Source organism: Schistocerca serialis, chromosome 2 (genome assembly GCF_023864345.2).
Source record: "Schistocerca serialis cubense isolate TAMUIC-IGC-003099 chromosome 2, iqSchSeri2.2, whole genome shotgun sequence".
NCBI lineage: Eukaryota > Metazoa > Arthropoda > Insecta > Orthoptera > Acrididae > Schistocerca > Schistocerca serialis.
Genome location: NC_064639.1, coordinates 448,135,063 through 448,156,975, shown reverse-complemented (window position 1 = coordinate 448,156,975; position 21,913 = coordinate 448,135,063). Strand labels below are relative to the sequence as shown.

The following is a 21,913-nucleotide window of genomic DNA, read 5'->3' as shown; positions in this document are numbered from 1 at the left end:
CTGTAGAGCCTAGAACCGCACGACCACTCTGGCCGGCTCATACTCTGATGTTTGACCTGATTTTACTATATAGTAAGTGACCTGGCATAACTGGGGAATGTGGCACTGTCTAGCGGGATTTACGCGAAGCGAACATGGATAAAAGTCTGTTGCAGTATGCTACCACCTGGTGGATTTGACGTAAACTTGTAGTTGAGTGGTAAGGACTAGCTGTGCAGGCCGTGATCCGTGTAAAGTTGTTTATCAAATTCGTATGTATTAGGCCCCTAAAGCAATATGTCATGCCAGTTGCGCATGTGCAAAAGCTTAAAACGCGCGCCAACTGAAGGTGTGCTCGCGACCTTAATGCCAAGTTTCACGGAGTCTAGAGGAGTAGCAATGTAGCATAGCGCGGTAGATTTAGTGCCATGCGTTTCAAATTACCACATCTTACGTTTAACAGCATTCAAAGAAAACTAACCAATAAATCCGCAAGATGTCAAACATCAGGGTGTTGATATGCTCTTACACAACGACCGCCACTGAGTGTGTGACTTTGACCATACTGCATTTTGAAGTCTTACATGCCTGCGTAACAATGTTTCAGCAGCATCTTTAAATCAAAGAAAACATTTGTATGCACTGGACTTAAGTGGAATGGATTCATAGCTTTATCTGACTCAACAAACTGGAGCAAATCTTGCAGAACAAAGACCTTGCTTACCTTTCTTTGTGTCTCTATAACCGCAAAATGTCTGTTGCACCTCAAAAATTTGTCCCAACGCACAAAAATACTCTTCTAACCACTCCCAGCCTAGGTGGAGGGACCTTGACACAAGGCATTTGGAACTCTAGAGAGGAACACTGCTTGGTATGGAGACATACGCCATCTGACAATCAATTTTTCTCCATAATCTGACACTTGGAACAAAACTAGGGACAGACAACAAAGTACCGAGAACACAATAATACTGAAAAAGTTTTGTGAAAAAATGGCACTTACAGTATGTGACATTTTCACACTTTACTTCATCGATAAAAAACGAAAACAACTGTCATTTACTGTTGTTTAGTTTGCCGCTGTAATGGGATCCGCTGGGGTGAGTTTTATTTCACGCTGGTGATGTCACACGTGACCTCATTATGACGTGTCCACGCTGTATCGAAGACGACCGAGATCGCGTATCGACTTAAGTGATCGTTCGAGACACTAAACTGTGGTAGCTATTTTATAGGACGAATTAAAGGAGCAGCTAATTATATACTCAACTGGTATATTCACTGAAATTTTGGAAGCTATTGATGTTTATTTTCTTTGAAAATGTGAACCTGCAAACTTCTGGAAAAAAAATGAGCTCATAATATGACTTGTAAATGATAAATTTGGAAATTACGAATCAACGTGACAGTGGCACAGCCAATTGAATGAAGTCATGCGGTTAAAGAGGTCCTGTGATAGATACCCGTGATGATTAATTTTAGTTTTTTAGTGCGAAAATCGCCGCCAAGTAGCAGCGTGAAGAGAAGTCCACGTTAAACCCAACGAAAGTACGGAATTGCCTTCAGAAATGATTCAGTTGATAAAATTAAAGGCAGAAATGTCTAACGCCGAAGTATATTCTCCATATTGTCGACCAGTTACGCATATCACATTAGTAAAATGCAAAGTTTTGTTAGCATTATTCATCAGAATCCTAAAAGCTTTGGGCACGACTAATGACAATGTGTTTAAGAAAAGTAGTATGCCAGGACATCCAACTTATAATTGTAGAAACGCATAACATACCACAGATTATTTTTTCACCTTGTTTAATATCTTCATCCTATTTTCCTCGAAAATAGAATTGTCAAATCTAGTATTCATTGTCCTTTGGTAACTGCAATGAAAGTACTCCTGCAAATTTAAAAATGTGTTGGATGTCGAATGAGTAATGTTAACAAAACTTTGCATTTTCCAGATATAAAAAGTCATTTACATATATTGTCAGCACAGTACAGTCACTTCAGACTGATAATTGAGAAACAAGCTCTTTGGTCATCTTTTTGCAGTAAAAGTGCTGCACCCATCATGTACACAGAAACTAAATGAGAAGTTAAATTTAGCATTAGTTGTTTCTAGTGACCTCCCTGATGTCACACGACAAAAGTCAATCCGGCACCAGTCTCTCTCCCTGGTGAGATTTAAAACCTCAAAAGTCAGTTTGGAGGTCAGATTCAATAATCCTTGCTAATAAACTAACAGTACTGGGACAACTTCAAACACACTGATGCAGTTCTTCAATGATATTTGTAATTGGTTGACAGTGTGGAGGATATGCTTTGGCGTCAGACACTGAGTCTTTTAAATTCGACAAATGAATAATTTGTGAAGATAATCTGTCATTTGCGCCGACTCCGCACCACGCTGCATGCTGCTACTTCGAAGGCAATTTTCGCATTAAAAATTTTTTTGATCCCAACTAGTTTCGAACATTGAACCTCCAGCACATTACTTTGCTGAACAGACTGCAGCACAGTGCCGTTATTGGTATTAACTCTCAATTTACTATTTACAAAGCATACTATGAACTCATTTTTTTCCAAAATTCATATATTCAAAGAAAATAAACACATGAATAGCATCCAAAATTGCAGTGAATATACCAGTTGAGGAATATAATAACCTGCTCCTTTAATTCGTCTGGAAATATGGCTACCGCAGTTTAGCGTATCGAACGAACACGGAAGTCGACATGCGGTCTCTGTCGTCTTAGATACAGCGTGTACACGACATAATGACACTAGAGGAGTGTACATGCAGTGCTTCACACGACATTACCAGCGTGCAATAAGACGCTACCAATCATCTGTGAAAGACTGTTGAGCATGCAACTAAAATCTGATTTACAAGTGCACATTTTACTGTAACAACAATATTAACACGATCAATATTCATTGTGATCTCAGTGCTGTGTAAATATTGTATATGAAACACCTGTACAATATATGAAAAAGATAAAAAAGTCGACAGTGATACAGATAGTGCTGCACTGCAATGTGTTTCATCGCAAAGTTTGATAAACGCTATTTGTTGATCGTGTTTTCGTTTTCTACCGATCCAACAAGCAAATTAAAGATGAGCAGACAGTGCTTTGCTGATTGTGGGAAGCTAAGAATGACCACTGAAAATCAAACTGCTTTCTGTCCGATCGTCATTATCGATGTAGGGGAGCAATCTGTGGGGTTACTAATAAAACTATAATTGCCATATGTAAATAACCTGCCATTAGATTAGCGAAATGCAGTTGTGTATTAATAAAAGAAAATTAGGATTCCTGTAGTACTTACGCCAATCAGTCTCTTTCTCGCATTGAATATGCGCTCCCTCCTTTCCTCTTCTATCATTCTTTTCCTTTCTCGCGCAGCCGCCAGCTTTGGGTCTTCTGGAATCGACATCATCTTGAACCGTTGATTTTATAAAGTTATATTTGTCTAATTTACAGCGATGCCACTACAGTAGCTAAAACGACCTGTCCTGTGGTTAACCGGGAAACGTGAACAACAGCGCTCCCCTATGGCATCTGTTTACGTATCCCGGTAACGCTATAAACAGATGCCGCCATGGAAACGCGTCAGATGCAATACGTGTTAAATGGTTCCTCAATCTGTGAAATTCAGTTCTCCTGTGTAAACACCAGTTGCAGTCCACGACTAAATCTGCCTCTAGCGCTAGCTTTAGTCGGTATGTTGTTAAGTCCAGTAAGGTTTATTCCTATTCGGTCGCTTTCTGCTCTCCTACAGACCGCCAGAGAAGTTGTTGAAAGGGCCGCAACAATAGAGGGGAAATGGCGCTACAGATTGACGCTGTATGTTGTTTTGAAGCCGATGCCTCCATGTTAGATGCCCCAAAACAGTAATTTCCAAGAATCCGTGCACATCGAAGGCGCGGCCCCACTGCGAGCGATATATGTATCGAAAGCTCGACTCTCGAAGCGGGAAATACGGATATTATTGTCTGCTTCGACAACGGAACGTCGCGTAAGAGTAGTGGAACGTCGCGTGAAAGTAAATATTTCAGTTTTTATATTTTCACAACTTGCAGCTATCTGCTAAATCTCTCTCCCGTGAGACTCCCACATTCTAAAAGATGTTTCAAAGGTGTGTCCTGGCTATGGGGAAAAAGGGGTGGTGCCAACACCAGACGCGGTATTGTGCACGATGACGATAGCGCTCATGAGTAATGTAAGTGATATTACACATTTCTTTGATAAATTTCTGTGAGTCAAAAAGGTGCCGTTATTCTCTCGTTTTTGGCGACTGTGTTTCCAGTACCTTCGTCTTTGTCGTCTCTTTTGGCAACATCTCGAGAGTCGTGGGTTCCAAACATATCGCTCGTAGTGAGGTCGCGATTTCGAAGTGCACCATTTCTTGGAAATTGCACCCAAAACATTTGCCAGCTATAGTATACGTGGAGAGTGTTTATGATTACTTTTTGTTCGTAATTTCTGTGGTATGCACACGACATTTGTTTTAAATAGCGAATGTTACTGTGCTGACACTAATTACATAGTTTTAGAAATTCATTATCAAACGTGTTTCTGGTCTTCAGTGCGAATCTGACCCAGTAATATGACGCATTTGCCCACGAAAATGTAACTTCTTTTTGTTTATAGATGTTAAAGAATCAAGAAAAGAAGTATGTGTTGTTAAAATATGCTTTCATAATTCTCTCAAATTCTGCGCGGGGCGGCGGTCTATTTCAAGCTTTTGTCCTCACATTTTATCCAATTTCAATACTGAATTTGCATACGAGACACTCTAACTTCATTTACTTTCTGTTTCAGTTTTATATGCCGACTTCCCATCTGTACTGCGTGAGCGGATAGGGGATAGTGTGGAGCAGTGTAGATAACCCACCCTTCTAACATTAATTCTAGTAGTAGTTTCTTATATTAAATGCATCTGGTCTTGACTATGGGAACTTTTCCATGGGGTGAAAATGAGCGGATGTTTGCACATTCTGGAAGAACTGCTGGTCATTGAGAGTGCAGGGTCTCACGCTAGTGTATAGCATAGATAGTCGAACCTTCGCAGTGATTATCTTCGTGCCTAAGCTTCTGCGAACATTGAGTGGTGGAACAGAAGAATGGTGTACCAGAACAGGAAACCACTTGTGGAAGGGGGGAGAACTCTACCTTGTTAGTAAACTTTGTGTGGAGTCTCGGGGTTATCCACTTGCCATTATGTTGCTGTGTGTGGTTTTCAAACACATTTTCTTAAGCAAATTTCCAAACTTTGACATTCCTGTGGGACGGTGTGCGAAGCCCAACAAAACTACCAGAATTTCTGAGAAACAAGTCTGGACACGGGAACAGGGCAACGCACATTTCCCATTTCCAAATATATGCATCTTATTGGCAGACACATTTTAACTTTATGATGGGAGGTAGGGAACAGACCTTCAGATCCCTGACTTTCAGGTCCATGATTTTAAGAGCGTATACGTCCTTCCTGGGATTTGCTAGAAAAGATTGTGCAGGTTGCCTTTCCGATGTCTGAAAGAAGGCTGCCAAAATTCAAAGAGGCATTTATAGTTGTATTGGGATTCATATGGATATTATGATTCGAACAACTTTTTGGTGGCGCTACAGTGAACTCTGTGCTCATAGTGTCTTTATTGACTCCATCCCTCTGCCAGTTCTTTAAAGTTTCACTTTGAACTTACTTGCTCCTGTGATGATTAATCAGGAGGATGATGAGATCCATAATTCACAATCACATCAGTTCAGCCCAGCAACAGTTAGCAGATTTGGAAATTTGAGGTAAGTTCTATGGGACCAAACTGCTGAGGTCATCAGTTCCTAGGCTTACACACTACCTAATCTAACTTAAACTCACTTACACTAAGGACAACACACACACCCATGCCCAAGGGAGGACTCGAACCTTCGACGGGGGATAGCCGTGCGAACCATGGCAAGGCGCCTTAGACCGCACAGCTACCCCTCGTGGCAACAGTTAGTAGTGGCTGTAGTTGGTGGCAACCGACTCAGTGGTCATCACAGTAAGATCACATTTTTAATGCAGAAACTGTGATATATTGATGAAAAAGAAGTTCATTCCTGTTTTATGTTTTTTAGTCTTCCTAACTTGTTCCATGCACTGGTATAGATGTTTTTCTACAATCTGATTCTTGATTCACAGGAGTTTTATTTCTTTCTGATCTCTTCCTGTAGTCATTGATCTGTTGTGTGTTCTATTCGAATTCATACCTTTTTGGTGTAATTTTAAAGTTTTGCATTCACCGTTGAAAGCATAGTCCCTGTCCTTTATGTGTTGGGCACCATCTCAGCAATAATTGTCCAGCATCTTCCTGGTGGTCACCCTAACAATCATTCATTTTCTTATCATTGTTCTATTTCAATGATGTAAATCCATTCTCAAAATTTTTTTATAACTTCTATGAGTAACTTTTATACATTGTTGTAATAAATATTATTTTACCAGATAAAATTCCATCTTTCAGCAACAATTAAGGTAAATTACTCAGTTGAAATGCCCAGGTCCTCCAACTATAAACAATAGGCAAGACCCCTGACGACTTCAGAAACTTAGTGAATAACGTTTTCTGGTATGTGCAATAGTTGATTTTCAAGTAATCTTTTAGCTTCATGGGAGTAGTCTGTTATTTTATATGATCTGGGGTAATAGATTCGGCATCAGTCTAATCTGCATATCCATGGAGCACCTAATGAGCAAGAGGTAGTGTTCGTAGCACACCCGCCTTCTGGTACCTCTTTTATTGTATTTGGACTGATATTTGTAGGAGCTAGAATTTTGAAAACAATGCTTGTTTGCTTACTGGACAGATTCATATTCATTACATTTTCAACTTTCAAATAATATTCACAATCATCTTGATGTTATCCCAGAACTAAGTACAGTGAGGAAAGAAGAAGCAAAGAATGTTATCAGGACGTTTGAATGTCAGCAAAGTGAAACATTCTTGAAATGTTGAAGTAACAGAACTGCATAAAGATATACCTGTATATAGAACTGAGCTCTTTTTTTATTAGACTGTCAGTGCATCAGTGTTATTGTAGTATACACATCTTCTCCCTTTGAAATCTTACCTATGAAATGTCATTCAGTATGTGGCTCAGAATAGCAAAAAGATGATAAAATAATTTTTGAAAGCTTGATCCAGCAATTTGTAATTCAATAAATGTCACCACTAGGCAATTCTGTGGTACTGATGAGCATTTAAACTAATACCTCCTATATTAGGCAATACAAAAGACTGCATTGTGAATAAAGGAATGGTCTCAATAGCCTGGACCTTGTAAAATGGATATTTTGCTTCAGCAAGTATGTAATTCATCTTTTTAGTAATGATAGCCTAACCTTTGTAACACATACATGCTTCTTAAACAGTTGTTTCAATGTATTTTACTAAATATTTAATTAATAGCATGGACTTTCACATTTTGTTGTCACACCAAATTATCCCATCTTTTTAACAGTAGCCTGTTTGCTTCATTCCCCAAAATATTTCTTGTCAGGATGTCTCTCTGTCAGTATTTCAGGAATAATCGACTTGATTTTACTTTTTAATTTCATTTTGAGGTTTTAAAATATATAAGCCAAAACAAATGATTATATTAGGATGACAGCAACTACTGCTTTTATGTATTCATTCATTCATCATACAGAAGATCATATTTGATGCAATGTACTTGTCAGACACAATGATGAATGTGTGTAATAAGGAGTATTATGTATATATGAATGGTAAGTGTTAATAATGATCAGAGTCAATCAAAATTAAAATTTTCATTCATAATGCCATCTTATTAAGGAATGGAAATATTATACTGTGGCCAGGGTTATTTTATGTAAAACCAGTCAAGGTGCCAGAAAATCAGAGCTAAAGTTTTGATGTACTAGGGAAAATGATCACAGCTAAGAAACATAGATCAAGATTCATTTTCTCCTTAGAGCTGTTCTTTCCTCTTTTTATGTTTCATCTTATAATGCTGTAGCTTCACATTACTGGCTTTCCAACAATACTTGCCAGTCACTCACACATTGTAAACAAAGTTCGAACTGTTACATTGTTTAGTAAAAAGCAAAGACGGATATTAAATAGCACCATACAGTGCATTCGAAGTAGGCTGGAAAAGAAATTTTCCTTAGTGAGTTGAGCAGAAACACTCATGTGTTATCTTTACCGAGATTGGGCATAAAGTTATTTTTTATGTGAAATGAAGGCATCAAAAATGTTGGAAAATGAAGATGAATGTTCCAGTCCTGTGGAGAATACAAGTACAGGAAAAAGAAAAGTATTGGGGGATATTTCTGATTCTTCAAAAAGATTGCAGGCCATGAGTCACATTAATGGCGACAATTGTAAGTGATTACGTTTGAGATGTTTTCAGAATGTTCTATTTGTAGAAAGGAGCAGATTAATGAAGGAATTCAATCAAATGACTTGCTATGATATACAAAACTCACTTGACTGGACGTATAATTGTAATTGTAAACCCTGTGATGTGAAGAAGACCAAAGAAAATTTTCAGGTGAAGCTGCATGTCATGATTTTTCCTGTGTTTATAAGGTCCATATTAATAGAGATGGACAAATACATGGCATTCACCATATATCGGAGATGCTGAGTCACGATAGGCACAACAAAAAGATTCACACAATAATAGCTTTTGGCCATGAAGGCCTTTGTCAGCAATAGACACACACACACACACACACACACACACACACACACACACACACACACACACACACTCATGCAAACGCAACTTGCACACACGTCTGCAGTCTCAGAGAACTGAAACTACACTGCCAATATTGTTACATTCCATCCTGGATTTTCCATTGCTCGATATTCAGGTATGTCACTCAGCATTCTTGGCATTCCATGGCATCGCCAACAGTCTGATTACTCTTTAAAAGCCATTGTTACTACAGGGAAAGCACATATGGGGACCAGAGGAAAAATAATGCTAGACCAAACAAATTTAAAGGGAGAAACCATGTTTAAAGTGCATCAACATATACAGTCACAGAGGCCACAAATCACATTGTAGCACTAATGATAACAAATAACTATATTTATGAGAAAAACTTAATATTCTAACGTTATGCCTTTTGTATTAAGAGAAAAATCCTCCAAGCCCTGTGTTATACAAATAATGTTGACGGAATAGATAAAAATCTACTCACCAAGCACTGGCAGGAGACAAGCTTTCAGAGCCAATGGCTCCTTCTTCCAGCAGAAGGGTTGAAGGGGAAGGAAGAGGGGTAAAGTTAAAGGAACTGGAGATGTTTAGGAAAAGCCATAGAGTTCAGAAAAGTCACCCAGAACCCCAGGTCAGATGAGACTTACTGGATGAGATGAGAAGGAAAGACTCCTGATGGCCCATGTAATGAAACAGATGTTGAGGTCATGACTGTCATGCTGTAGAGTATGTTCTACAACAGGCTGTTATATGTTGCCACTGTAGGGTGAAAAGTATTTAAACCGACAAACTCTGGGAGTTTGTAGGGAACATCAAAACAAATATGTTTCCCTAATGTCATTTTTTCCTATGAGGATTATTTAAATTGTTGGAGGCCATATTATGCTCTTCAGTTGATAGAGTACTTATTACGATCTTCAGTTGTTAGAGGGTGTATTACGTTCTTCAGTTGTAGGCAACTGCTGTCCACCAGTGTAGTAGTGCGTTGTCTCTGTTTACTAATGGAGCGATACGCCTAGAGTGAGTACACTGATATGGTTGGTGCGTAGTACGTAGCGCACCACTAGGGATGAGCTGCACAGTGGGTTTATCAACAACAATATCCTAATTGCCATATCCCGCATCATATGACCTTTGCTGCAGTGTACCAATGTCTGCGTGAGACTGGGTCATTTAGCAGATTACCTGGACAGGGACGCTGTCTCTTGGTACGAACGCTGCAATTTCAGGAAACTATCTTGCAGCATGTGGAGCAGGATCCTTCAATCAGCACTCATGCAATTGCACGTAACATGGGGATGCATCAGACGAATGTAAGAACAGTCCTCCGAGAGTAATTGTTACATCCATTTCACTTACAGCGTATCCACAACCTGGAATCAGTTGATTATCCACCCAGAGCACAGTATTTGCAGTGGTACCTGGAACAGTGTGAAATGCATCATACATTTCCATCCTATGTGTTGTTTACTGAAGAAGCAATGTTTGGGCGTGATGGAGTCTTCAGCATGCACAATTCGCATGTTTGGAGTGAGGATAACCCACATGCCACAGTTACTAGTGCTCATCAAGTGCGGTTCTTTGTTAATGTTTGGGTCGGAGTTGTTGGGGACAGTTTAATTGGGCCGTATCTGCTACCTAGGCTATTAAATGGCAGACACTATTACAATTTTCTCACCATAGCATTGCCAGAATTGCTGGAAGACATACCGCTCCCTACAAGGCAACGCATGTGGTTCCAACATGATGGGGTGCCGGCACATTTCAATCATTGTCTGTGTCGATTCCTGGACTGACAGTTCCCAGAAACGTGGATTGGCAGAGGTGGTCCTGTACCATGGCCTGCATGATCCACAGATATGTCCCCTCTGGACTTTTTTGTGTGGGGAGAGATGCGCAACCCTGTTTACGCAACTCCTGTTGCATCAGAAGAGGATCTGGTTGCCCGGAAAGTAGCAGCAACAGGAGCAATTCAGGATACTCCTGGGGTTTTTGCCCGTGTCAGACAGAACATGATCTGATGGTGTGACCTTTGTTTACGTGTCAATGGAGGCATTTTTGAAAATCTACTGTAATTGAAATTGGGTTGTGTTAATGTGTTGTCTCTTGGTCATAAAAAAATGGAAAAGTGTTTGTTGGTTTAATTAATTTGTCACCAGAGAAATCTTCCTCTACCGGTTTAAATACTTTTCATAGGAAAAAAATGACATTAGGGAAAAATATTTGTTTTGATGTCCCCTACAGAGACCCTGAGTTTGTCGGTTTAAATAATTTTCACACTGTATACACCCTCTGCCTCACTTGGTGGTAGACATGCCAGTGTAAAAGGCTGAACAGTGTTTGCATAACAGCTAGTATATGATGTATCATTTCACAGTATAGTATATGTTTTTCCAGTTACAGGACTGGTATAGGTGGTGGAAGGAGGGTGCGTAGGGCAAACCTTGCAGTGCAGACAGTCACAGCAGTAGGAGTCATAGGGTAGGGAGATGGGTGCAGAAGGAGCAAAGGGTCGACAAGGATATTGCAAAGATTGGGAGGGTGCTGAAAAGCTATTCTTCATGTAGTGGGCAAAATCTCAGACAGAATGGATTTCATTTCAAGGCATGATTTTAGGAAGTCTTGGCCTTGTCGAAGTGGCTGATCGATGCATTTAAGACCAGGATAATACTGAGTGACAAGTGGTGTGGTCTGAAGCTGTTTGTTTGGAGAGATCAGCAGTACCAGGATTGGATGTGATGGTCCGGGAAATCTGCTTTTTAACTAGAATTCTTTCACCAGACACCAGTTTCTCAGAACTCTGCAGGTGGGAGCTAGCATTACAACATCTCCTTGGTTCTTGCACCCACCTGCCCTTAATTTACGTTAATTTTTACTGTCTCAGTATTTCTTCACAGTAACTTCTTCTTTCTTCACTTCATTTTAGTTTTCCACATTATTCATTTTCTGACCAGGCTATTTTTCACTGTCCCCCTCTCACCTCTGTTATGTACAATGCAATTAGTTTTTCACTCTTACTAATGCATGATGTGTTAACAGTAATGTCTGTCTTGCATACTACCCCATCTTCCACCTTTGAGTTCTCAGGTTTTCAAATTTCGTCCAGTGTAGTCCCCAGCAATCAGTCTTTCCTTCTCACCCTGTCTGGTACGTCACCCCTGAACCAAGGTTCTGGGTGACTTTTCCAAACTCCACCCCTTTCCCTAAATCTCTCCAGATCCTTTCCCTTCAACCCTTCTGCCACTGTCTCTGAAAGTTTGCATAAGTAAAACATTTCTTAAAAAAATATATGTGTATTGTTCTGCCATCTCTTGGTGAGTAGATTTTTTTTATCTATCTAGTTACACTGTATTGTCAAAAATCAATTATTTTCACTGTTAATAATATTGACTGATTTTTGTGATGAATCACAATGTAAGTTATGGGTACCCCAGAACTGACACATGTTCAGTATATGACAAACTTACAGCTGACTGTTCTAAACTTGATTTACAGATAAACATTGAGGGAGATGTAACTCAAATACAAACTTGGAATAAGCAGGAACAACACTGAATGACTCACCACGAACTACTTAAGAGGGAAGTAAATAACTTGCTGACTAAAAAAGCATTATGTAGGGATTACAAAAGGAATCTTCTGGTTCCTAATATTTCGACCAACAAAGCTTCTTACTGCAGCCAGCTACCATTTTTTCCTTCATTTTATTTCTTCATTTTATTTCTTCTGGGAAATTTGTGTTTTATACATAAGACAAAACACTTTGCAACAAAGAACACAATGAAGAGTGTTCAGTGTTGTGGCACTTATGTTGGAAAATTTTTCTTGACTCTGTGCTTGAACTCGGTGTATTCTGTGATTTCTGTTTTGGACCAAGGAGGTTAGTATCCTCCTTGTTTGGGTAGAGGAAAAACACCTGAAGGTAATGTTTTCTGACAACCAAGATGGCACGCATTGGGTTCAAGTTATTGACATCATAATAACTCCCCTTATTTTTACCTCCATAGGCACAACACATATGCTTATTTCATAGCTGAAAGTTCCTGTTCCTGCTAAGTCAGTTAGTCAATGAGACTTGCTGCTACTGTCAGCCAATTAGCATTTTTAGCTATGCAGACACGCAACAGTACCATACATAATACAGAAAAAGAGCACCTCTGAACTCGTGAAGCAATGTAAACATTATCATATGATAGCCCAGGCTCTGTCTGAAATGAAGCAAATTGAAAAAGGGGAAAGAACTGACACGCTGGAAAGAAATTTGTGTTTGTATGAATGGACAGGAATTAAATGGCTAAAGTATTGTACAAGAAATAAAATTATATGGAGATTCCACAAGGTTTGAAGTGATGCAAGCTGTGAAACAATGCATGCATATTCCAGCTGACTGCCTTGTCCAGCAAACCAAGTGTAGTATCATTAGAGAGAAGAATTAATGTTTGTGTAGTTACAGTGTTGGCAGGGAGATATGAAGTACTAAATAAGAAGAATAAAAAATGTATATATGAAAAAAAAGGCTTACGATACCTTGAGGAACTGCTCGTAGTTGATCATCCTTATTGCACCTCACATTTAAGATACATTTGCTTTTCAGGCAGAATATGTGGAAGTGGTGGCATACTTCTGTAATCCAAGTTACTGGGAGGCTGTTATAGAGATCTGTAGATCAGTTGCAGATTTTGTCATTTTTGTGAGCTCAGAAGCATCCATGGTGCCTTCATTGAGCTCTGGACTCAACTCAGGCAACAGCTGTGCTATCAATTTTGGTCATTCACCACTGCTTAAGTAAGAGAAGCCAATACCACAAATCCTTGAGAAACTGGAACAATGGAGAAATGATAATTCCTAGGTAAACTGAAATCAGTTGATGGATGATATGTGACATATGTTGAAGAAAGCTCTGGTAAACAATGTTAGTAGTTAGAAAGTTAATCCTTTGAAGTGATAATGTTTATTTTATTTAATGCACAATAGTCATAATGTTAAATGGCAAAACATAGATTCCAGAATGAAATTTTCACTCTGCAGCGGAGTGTGCGCTGATATGTTTGCAGTTTTAATGTTTGTAGTGTTTTAAAATATGGGTGCTAGTCAGTATAACTGTAATGATGGCTAATGCATGATGCAAATTATTACCAAAATAGCACACAAATACATGATCTTGCCTGATAACAGAATGTTTATAAGAACATATTGTGATCACTTCCATTTATTCACTTGTCAACATTTGATAATGTCAGTTTATTTGTTATGGTTCAGACTACTTTCAGTTTCATCACCTAGGTAAATACCTACAACAATGTGCCACCCTGTATAGGTCTCACTTCATATCTGTAAATATACAGTTTAGGACTGACTGGTACTGAATGTTGCTATTTCACACATAAAATTGCCATATATGCCTTTTCGAAGGCAAAATGAAAAGTACTCAGCCTAAGAGAGGAAGACTCAGTGTTCTTCAATTGAAAAGTACAATTATTTTTTGGCCTTAGTCCCCTTTCAGTCTGTTTGTAGCTACCTCATTAATCAATAGGATGTTAAACTCTAATCCTCCTTCCATCCTCTTTTTTTCTTCTCTTTCTGATCAGTGCACTCTGTTGAACATTTTCATGGAGAGTGATTCCAAAATTAACCATTTATTTAATTATTTATTTAGTGTTTTTGTGTCATAATTTCTGTAGGGATGGGGATATGAAATGAAGAATCAACATCTCATCACAATGGCAGATACATGAGGGGGATGTGGGGTGTGCGTCCCCCCCCTTGTGCGGCCATCCGCATTGCCACCCGCGCTGCCCCCACCACTCAGCTTGCATGCTATTCATTTGTTTCATTCATCAGTTGACTCCACTGATTCGAGTAATTGAGTAGTTGTACTTTCCTACATAGCATACACGTCCACCTCTTCGTATTTTATACATTTCTGTCTGGCACATAGATAGCTAACACATACCTAAGAGAAAGTCGCTGCCATTCTAGTGATTCGATATATTATTCCTTCTGGCATTTGTTTGAGAAAAGTCATGATTATTCTACTGTTTTCTTGTACAGAGAACCCTCGATACATGGCATTATAAATATGGATTATTTGCCCAATAGGAAGCTAGTTTACATTCAGAAGCAGAAATATTAAGACTGAAGAATGAGTGAGTAAAAATTCCTAATTGTAGCAAGTGCAAGTATGAAGTTTAGTCAAGAGTGAGAGTGATCAGTTGATTGTGATTCTGTTATGCAAGCATTGTCTGTTTGTCCTGTATCTGACTATCCTACTTCGCATACGCTATACAAAACATTTGCTTGTCTACCTGCTTCTTTTGCTACAGGAGAAAGAAGTTTTTCAACATTGCGGCATACAAAGACATGGCTGTAACATGTGATATGATGAATTTTAGGATGGAAGAGTAATGCCGTAGTCATGGGAGTGTGCATTTGGGGTGTCTCTGTGGTGTGTTTGAATGTGTATGCTATTACTGGAAAAAAAGCTAGTGCTCGAAAGCTAATGTTAATGCTGTTTTCTGTTAAGTGTTAAGTGCTCCATGCATCAACTCACCTAGAATTCATCATTTAAGGAAGAGAACCACAATTGTAACTTTTTTATATCATAAGATGGCATTGTCTTGTATATGTTTAATCAGTTTAAACAAAATTTCCTTAAGCTTTGCATGTGACTTGATTATTTTTTATTACGGTAAAAGTAAAGGTAGCTCAAGATATCTTTAGCGCACTCTCCTTGAGGTTTTTCTGTATCTGCCACAAATCAGCACAATACGATAACTCAGATGAGTCTTTGATGTCGTTCAAAAGTTGCAAATCAGTGTCTTTTTGCATTTATTGTACAACAGCATTCAGTAAATGAGATGCCTATCATGCCCTTTTACTTCTGATGTGCTATTTTATGCTATTTTAACAAAAAATCATGAAATAACATATCATACCATGATATCATATTTAAATATCCTTCACGTGAATCATTATCAAGAAAAATATGACTGTTCTTTTTTAATTCAATCTCTTATTTCTTTATTGTTGAACTATAATCGCTATAAATATTCACCAACTTTGGATGACTTTCTTCTAGTAATAACTATCAAAAATAAGGAATTCAATGATGGCTCCATACTCCTGCTTATTCATCTGAACAAGCCACGCACAGCATCAAAATTTTAAATAACCATATGAGCAAAACTATTCTGCACATTAAAATGCCACTGGGCTCACGTTATCACATGCAATCTATCAGTGTAAGAAAATCAACATATCATCATGGTACCATATCTGTGCCATGCCAAGATCTTTTCATGTTTACTGAATATTTTTGCTGATTCTTTTCACATTAGTGTGTGTCATTAAGACTTAGAGTCAACAGGGAGGGATTATTTAGTACAAAATCCATTTTGCCTTCACAAACACAGGCTATAATGAGAGTTTTTACTTTGAATGTATTCTGTCACTGTGCAGTATTGTAAGATGTCCTATGTTGACCATGTTCCCAGTCCTGCACACTGTAGGTCATCCCCTATTGGTAGCATAGTTTTACTTGATCACCTGTCTTAAAAACAGGCATGTCTGAGCATTGTGCCATCACTGATTTACAAGATGCACTGCACAAGACGTGGTACAACTTTATGAAACAGCCTGTAGGTATTGCTTGAGATGGACAGGTATAGCAAGTGCAGATCTCTCATGCTCACTTTTCAGTTTACAGACTGGCTGTACCAAACTGGCTAACAACAAACTTGACCACCCAGTTGCTGCACCACAACAACACCAGTGACTTCAACAGCAGCAGCCTCCAAGCAAGGCAGCACATTGGTTATTACACTTGCCTCTCATTTAGAATGGCAGTTAATGAACTGCCTATCGAGTCCTCAATATTTACACCGTATAAAGGCGATACTGGAATGGCACCTTTGAAAAGGATATGACCAATTTCCTCCCCATTCCTTGTGTTACCTGAGATAGTACTCAGTGTGTAAGGTCCTTGTCTTCAATAGGACATTAAACCCTAATCTTCCTGCTTCTTTTATGTCCACACTGCTTCAATACCTGAGTCATAACTCTTCTGAACTGTGCAAATGAAACTATCACTGCAGCACATGCTTCATTTTCACTGTTCCCCTGTCCTAAACCCTGTCCTAAGCCTTGCTCTTCCTTCATCCTCCACTCTACTCCTTCTACGCCTTATAGTTATATTCCCCTAACTGCCATCTTTCTTTCCCTTTTTTCTGCTTCCTTCCTCCCTCTCACCTCTACCTCTCTTTACCCCCCCTCCCCCCCCCCCCCCCCATTTGTCTGTGGCCTCCTCTATCCTAAAGTTATAATCACCTGACCAACAATTTTCTTTCATCTTTCTTCCCCTCCTTCTCATCTCTCAGCTCTCTCTCTCCCTCTCTCTCTTTCTCCCCCCCCCCCCCACCTTGTGTGTGTGTGTGTGTGTGTGTGTGTGTGTGTGTGTGTGTGTGTGTGTGTGTCTGTGTCTGTGTGTGTGTGCATGCATGCACGCATGGGTGTGTGTTTGTTTTTGTTTTGTGAGTCTCACTGTTTGCGTTCTGTGTGACACGCGTCACCCACCTATAGGCGAGTTGTCGCCTCCTATCATTTTGTTCATTGTTTCCATCCTAGAATTTGCATTATTGTAAGGGAGGAAGAAAGCTAGAAAACAGAGTCTAATTTGAGTTAAAGAAAAAATATCATTGTTAGATAAGAATTATCACTCTGATTAAAGGAAATAAATGTACAATGCTGCTATTGTTTTTTCCTCTCTTTTGATTGACATGACTTGTTTAGAAATTGGAATGTTAATGTTACAGATCACGCTATCATACAGTAGAGCAAGCCAGGGTAAAATTTCTCATAACTATTAAAGAGAAGGTTCCCAATGCTTCAACAAAAACAGAAATTCACAAGGAAACTACAGATGATTTATGCAGGGAGTGTCCTACACTTAATCTGAGTGTTAATGAAGTAAACTCAATAAATGTTGATATCAAGGAACAAAAACTGATTCATGACAAGTTAAATGTTTAATATGTAATCAGAACTAATTGACGTCCATTCATTTAATCCCTAGACCTTTTTGTTTGTAGTCACCTTATTATGTAGTTTCATTTGATGATAGCATATTGTGTTCCTGTATGGGTCTCCCAGCTTCTGAACTGGGAGATGTTTGAAGACTTCAAGCTGCTAGTATGTGATGTCATGCCACAGCCATTCATAGTTCACTACCAATAACAATAATGTGTGTAGTATTGTAGTAGCCTTAGTGTAAGTGAATTCTATGTTTTGCATTTGAGTAGTTTGTCCATTTCTTTTCAATGATAGAAGAAGAAATTCATTGCCCATCACAGGCATTACCTTTGACTCATTGAAGAAAGCCAGGTGGATAACACAGTGGAGTGTAAGAAGATCCCTCAACAAATGGGGAGTACAATTTCTTTTGAAGAATGAACAGGCTCACAGACATATTCCTTAAAGTTGATGAAGATAATGAAAGTGCATCTAGTTCCAACACTGGATAAAGGAGATGTTTCTTGTTGCCCCTCCCCTCCCTCCCTAACTAAAATTCTTCTCTCCCCATTTGTTGGCTGTACGTATATGGCAATAGTCAATGGCAGTCTGTGTGCTATGAAAAGGTTGTGTTCTCTGTTCCAGGCACCAGGTGAATTACAGATAAAGAAGTGTTTAAGAAACAGATTATCTTGATGATTGTGGTGTGCAAGCCTTGTGCGCACTTTTACACAAATGAGAGAGGTCTGTTGATTGTTATCCTTTGTGTATTTTTGTGTGTTATACTGTTATAGCAGAACCCTGGTCACATGATTTGCAACTTAATGTTGCACATTTCTGGTTATCACATAATTGGATGATGCCTCTCCTTTGGATGAGCTTAACCCCTTAAGCTGATTTGTATTACAGAAGTCACAGTGACTTGATGGTGGTCAATTAAATGCGTTCATTTCACAAAAAAGCTGGAAATGTGTAAATGGACAGTATACACTGAAGAAGATTAAAAAAAATGGACCAGATCACTAAAAGCTAGTCATTCTGTCGGCTTTGGTAGTGTGTCTAGGAGAATACTCTAATTTTGAAAGTATTACCCTTAAACTATCTTTATAGTCAACCAGTAATTCAGTGTGTATTTCCTGGTGGTCTTAAATATTTAGTAACGCTCATCTACAAAACTGGAGAAAAACAGACTACTTCTAACTACAGACCTGTTTCACTCCTTCTAGTCATTTAAAAGTGTTGAGAAAATGGCCCAAAGTAGAATAATGACTCATTTAACTGGACAGAACTTGGTAACAGCCCCTCAGTTTGTCTTTTATATACAATTTGCTGCTGGCAAAGCAATATGAGATCTCATAAATAAAGTGCCAGCAGAACAAAACATATTTTGTGACCTTGTCAAAGCCGCTGATTGAGTGGATCACAGAGTTTTACATGGCAGTGTAAAATGCTATGGCATTAATGGTACCCTTCTTAGTAGTTTAATATACCTAACAGACAGCAGAAGGTATTATGAACAGACTGTGTCACAAGCATGAAACTAAACTCAGAATGAGGGAGCATGACATGTGGAGTGCCATAAGGATTAGAGCTGCGCCAACTCTTATTCTTAACCTACATATATGGTCTTCCAATGGATATAAACCACGTTTCAAAAACTTTTATTTGCTGACGACACATACATATTAATCAAGGGGCAAATACAACCTTAGCAGACACAACTCAAGTGATAGATGAAAAAGCCTCCAATTTATAGTAAAAGTGATAGGATATGTAAATTAAATGAAATGATCTCACACAGTGTGCCAGAACAGTAGTAAACTGATGAAGTATGCAAATTAAATTAGACACTTCCACATTGGGTTGCAAACATGTAGCAAAAATTAAAAACAGGGGTAGGGTGTAACAGTACTTCTTATGATTATTCATTTGTGTGTAACATATAAACTACAATTACAAATTTCAGAGGACCAATTTGATTGGACATAGACACAACTCAATAACTGAAGAGGAAGAGTGGGAGGGGGGGGGGGGGTCGACAATACTATCTCACCACATGATGAAGCCAGCTGCGCAAGTGAAAGTAGGTGGCTGGCATGTGGCATGATGTCAGCCTGATGCATTCAGCTCCCAGTGGGTGTCATGTTGCCGTTACTAGACAGCTGGCGACTTTTATATCCACATCTCTGTGTACCTCCAGTTTTACTGGAGACACACAGAGAAGCTAAATCCGTGCTTTGCCTGCTGTTCCCTGTGTAATTGTTCTCCAGGTGGACCACTGCCCAGCAGTGAGGGCTGCTCTATTGACCTGGCTGTAATGGCCATTCGCTGTCTCCTGATACTCATGCTGCACCTTTCGTTTGCAGTAATTAGATTGCAGAAATGGCATGTAACTCAGGTAGCAGATACACATTCAAATGATCATTGATCCAAGTACTGGACTGAAAGAAAACCATTCTAAACAGAATGGAAACTGAGAGTCTCACAAAATGGCAATGGATATTGGACGAATACAGGAATCTGACTTAAAGTTCGAAAACCAAGTAAAGAACAGACTGACATGCATCCAGATTATAGAGTCAACATGGTCTTCTCAATGAGAATGAGAGTGGCACAACTTCCAGAATGAGAGTCACAGATCAGTGTTCCAGGTAAAATGACAGTGAACTGACATGAAGTGACATGATCCATCTGAAACAGAATGACTGACTGCCTTGTGTGAAACAGAATCCACTTCTGAATGTCCTACTCAGTTTTGTTATCCTGCTGCCACTCTTGTCTGTCAGAAAGCTGAATTTCTTGTCACATCATCTTGCTATTGGTGGGCTATAATAAACAATTGGTGCAGGATAACTTCATCTTTCTAATAATGGTTACAGAATGCCAGAGTTTTTGTCCCAGTTCAAAAACTCTCTGAACCCCAAGGCTGGGCTTTCCATCACCTGTGGTTGGCTTAGTGTGTGCAATCTCAGCACTGCTCCCAAGCATTCTCACATGCTGGATTTTCTTGAGAAACGCCTGTGAATGCACCCATGTCTCTGTTTCTGCATTCCTGATTCACCAAGGAGACTACAGCTTAACAGCAGATCTGACTGTTTGTAATGAGAAAGTCTTTATCCTGCTCCAGTGTCTCAGTTCTTGAAGGAACTTGGCAACATCTCTCAGCTGCCAGTCAGTCTTCAAACAGGATGCCCCTTTCTGAGTGAACCACAGTACTTCCAAACTGTGCCTCTGGGGAAAGTCTCAGAACAACAATGCGTGGCTTAGCTGGAACCCTTTTGTTCAGAATACTGGACTGAAAAATATCACAAAGTTATTCACATCTTATTTGAAATTCTGATCTAACAGACTCATATAAAGAGATTTAAGATATAATGGCATGTTAGCATGAGAAGTAGACATTAACAGTCATACAAGGTATGAAACACACTGTGGAAAATTCATTAGGGTCCAGTTGGGTAACACGTAAATTGGAGTTAATACATATGTAAACTAATCAAGAAGCTCAATTTAATGTGTTTTTTTCCTCAATGGTAAAGTGTCTGACTACAAATCTAAAGGTCACAGGTTCAATACCCAGTCAGTCTTAGGATTTTTATCTGTCACTCGTCACTGCTTGCGCCTCTTGCACTTTTTGTTATTGTGTAAAAGGCCAATTTGCACCATAATTTGGAGTTCACTTTAAAGTTTAAGTTCAAAAGATGGAGGAAGGAAAAACCATACCACCTGCAGTAGGACCAAGCTAGTGAAGTACTTTAGTGAGCAAACAAACCAACTGGTTAAGGACTGCTTTATGTTTTTTTGTGCTTACAAGGGAAACTTCCCATTGCCCCCCCGCCCCCCCTCCCCTCAGATTTGGGGATAAGATGGCCCAGTGGACAGCCCTTCAAAAACTGAACACAGACCAAGCAAGAAAACAGGAAGAAGGTCTACTGAACTGTGAAAAAATAGCAAAATAAAAACAGTGAACTGTCCAAGCTTAATAACTCTACCTCGAGAGAGGTAGGGCAGCCGCAGTATTGTGGTTAAGTGGTCACAGTGTTGGACTGTAAACCAGATCAACAGCGTTCAAAACTCTCATATGCTATTTATTTATTTATTTTTCACGATATTATGAACTGTCCGTCCAGTCACTGAAATGTTTGTTCTCTTTCTGTAGTGTTGCTAGTTGTCATACTATACATTGTTTATAG

At 39.1% G+C, this 21,913-nt stretch overlaps 1 protein-coding gene across 1 annotated transcript in view; it reads right to left on the bottom strand.

Annotated features, from left to right (window-relative positions):
- LOC126456069 (RIB43A-like with coiled-coils protein 2) overlaps nucleotides 1–3,417 on the bottom strand; it is a 136,685-nt gene extending 133,268 nt beyond the window's left edge. Inside the window, exon 1 of the mRNA XM_050091824.1 lies at nucleotides 3,307–3,417. Coding sequence (XP_049947781.1) covers nucleotides 3,307–3,417 — 111 coding nt within the window. The remainder of the gene's footprint in view (nucleotides 1–3,306) is intronic.
- Between the last annotated feature and the right edge of the window lie 18,496 nt (nucleotides 3,418–21,913).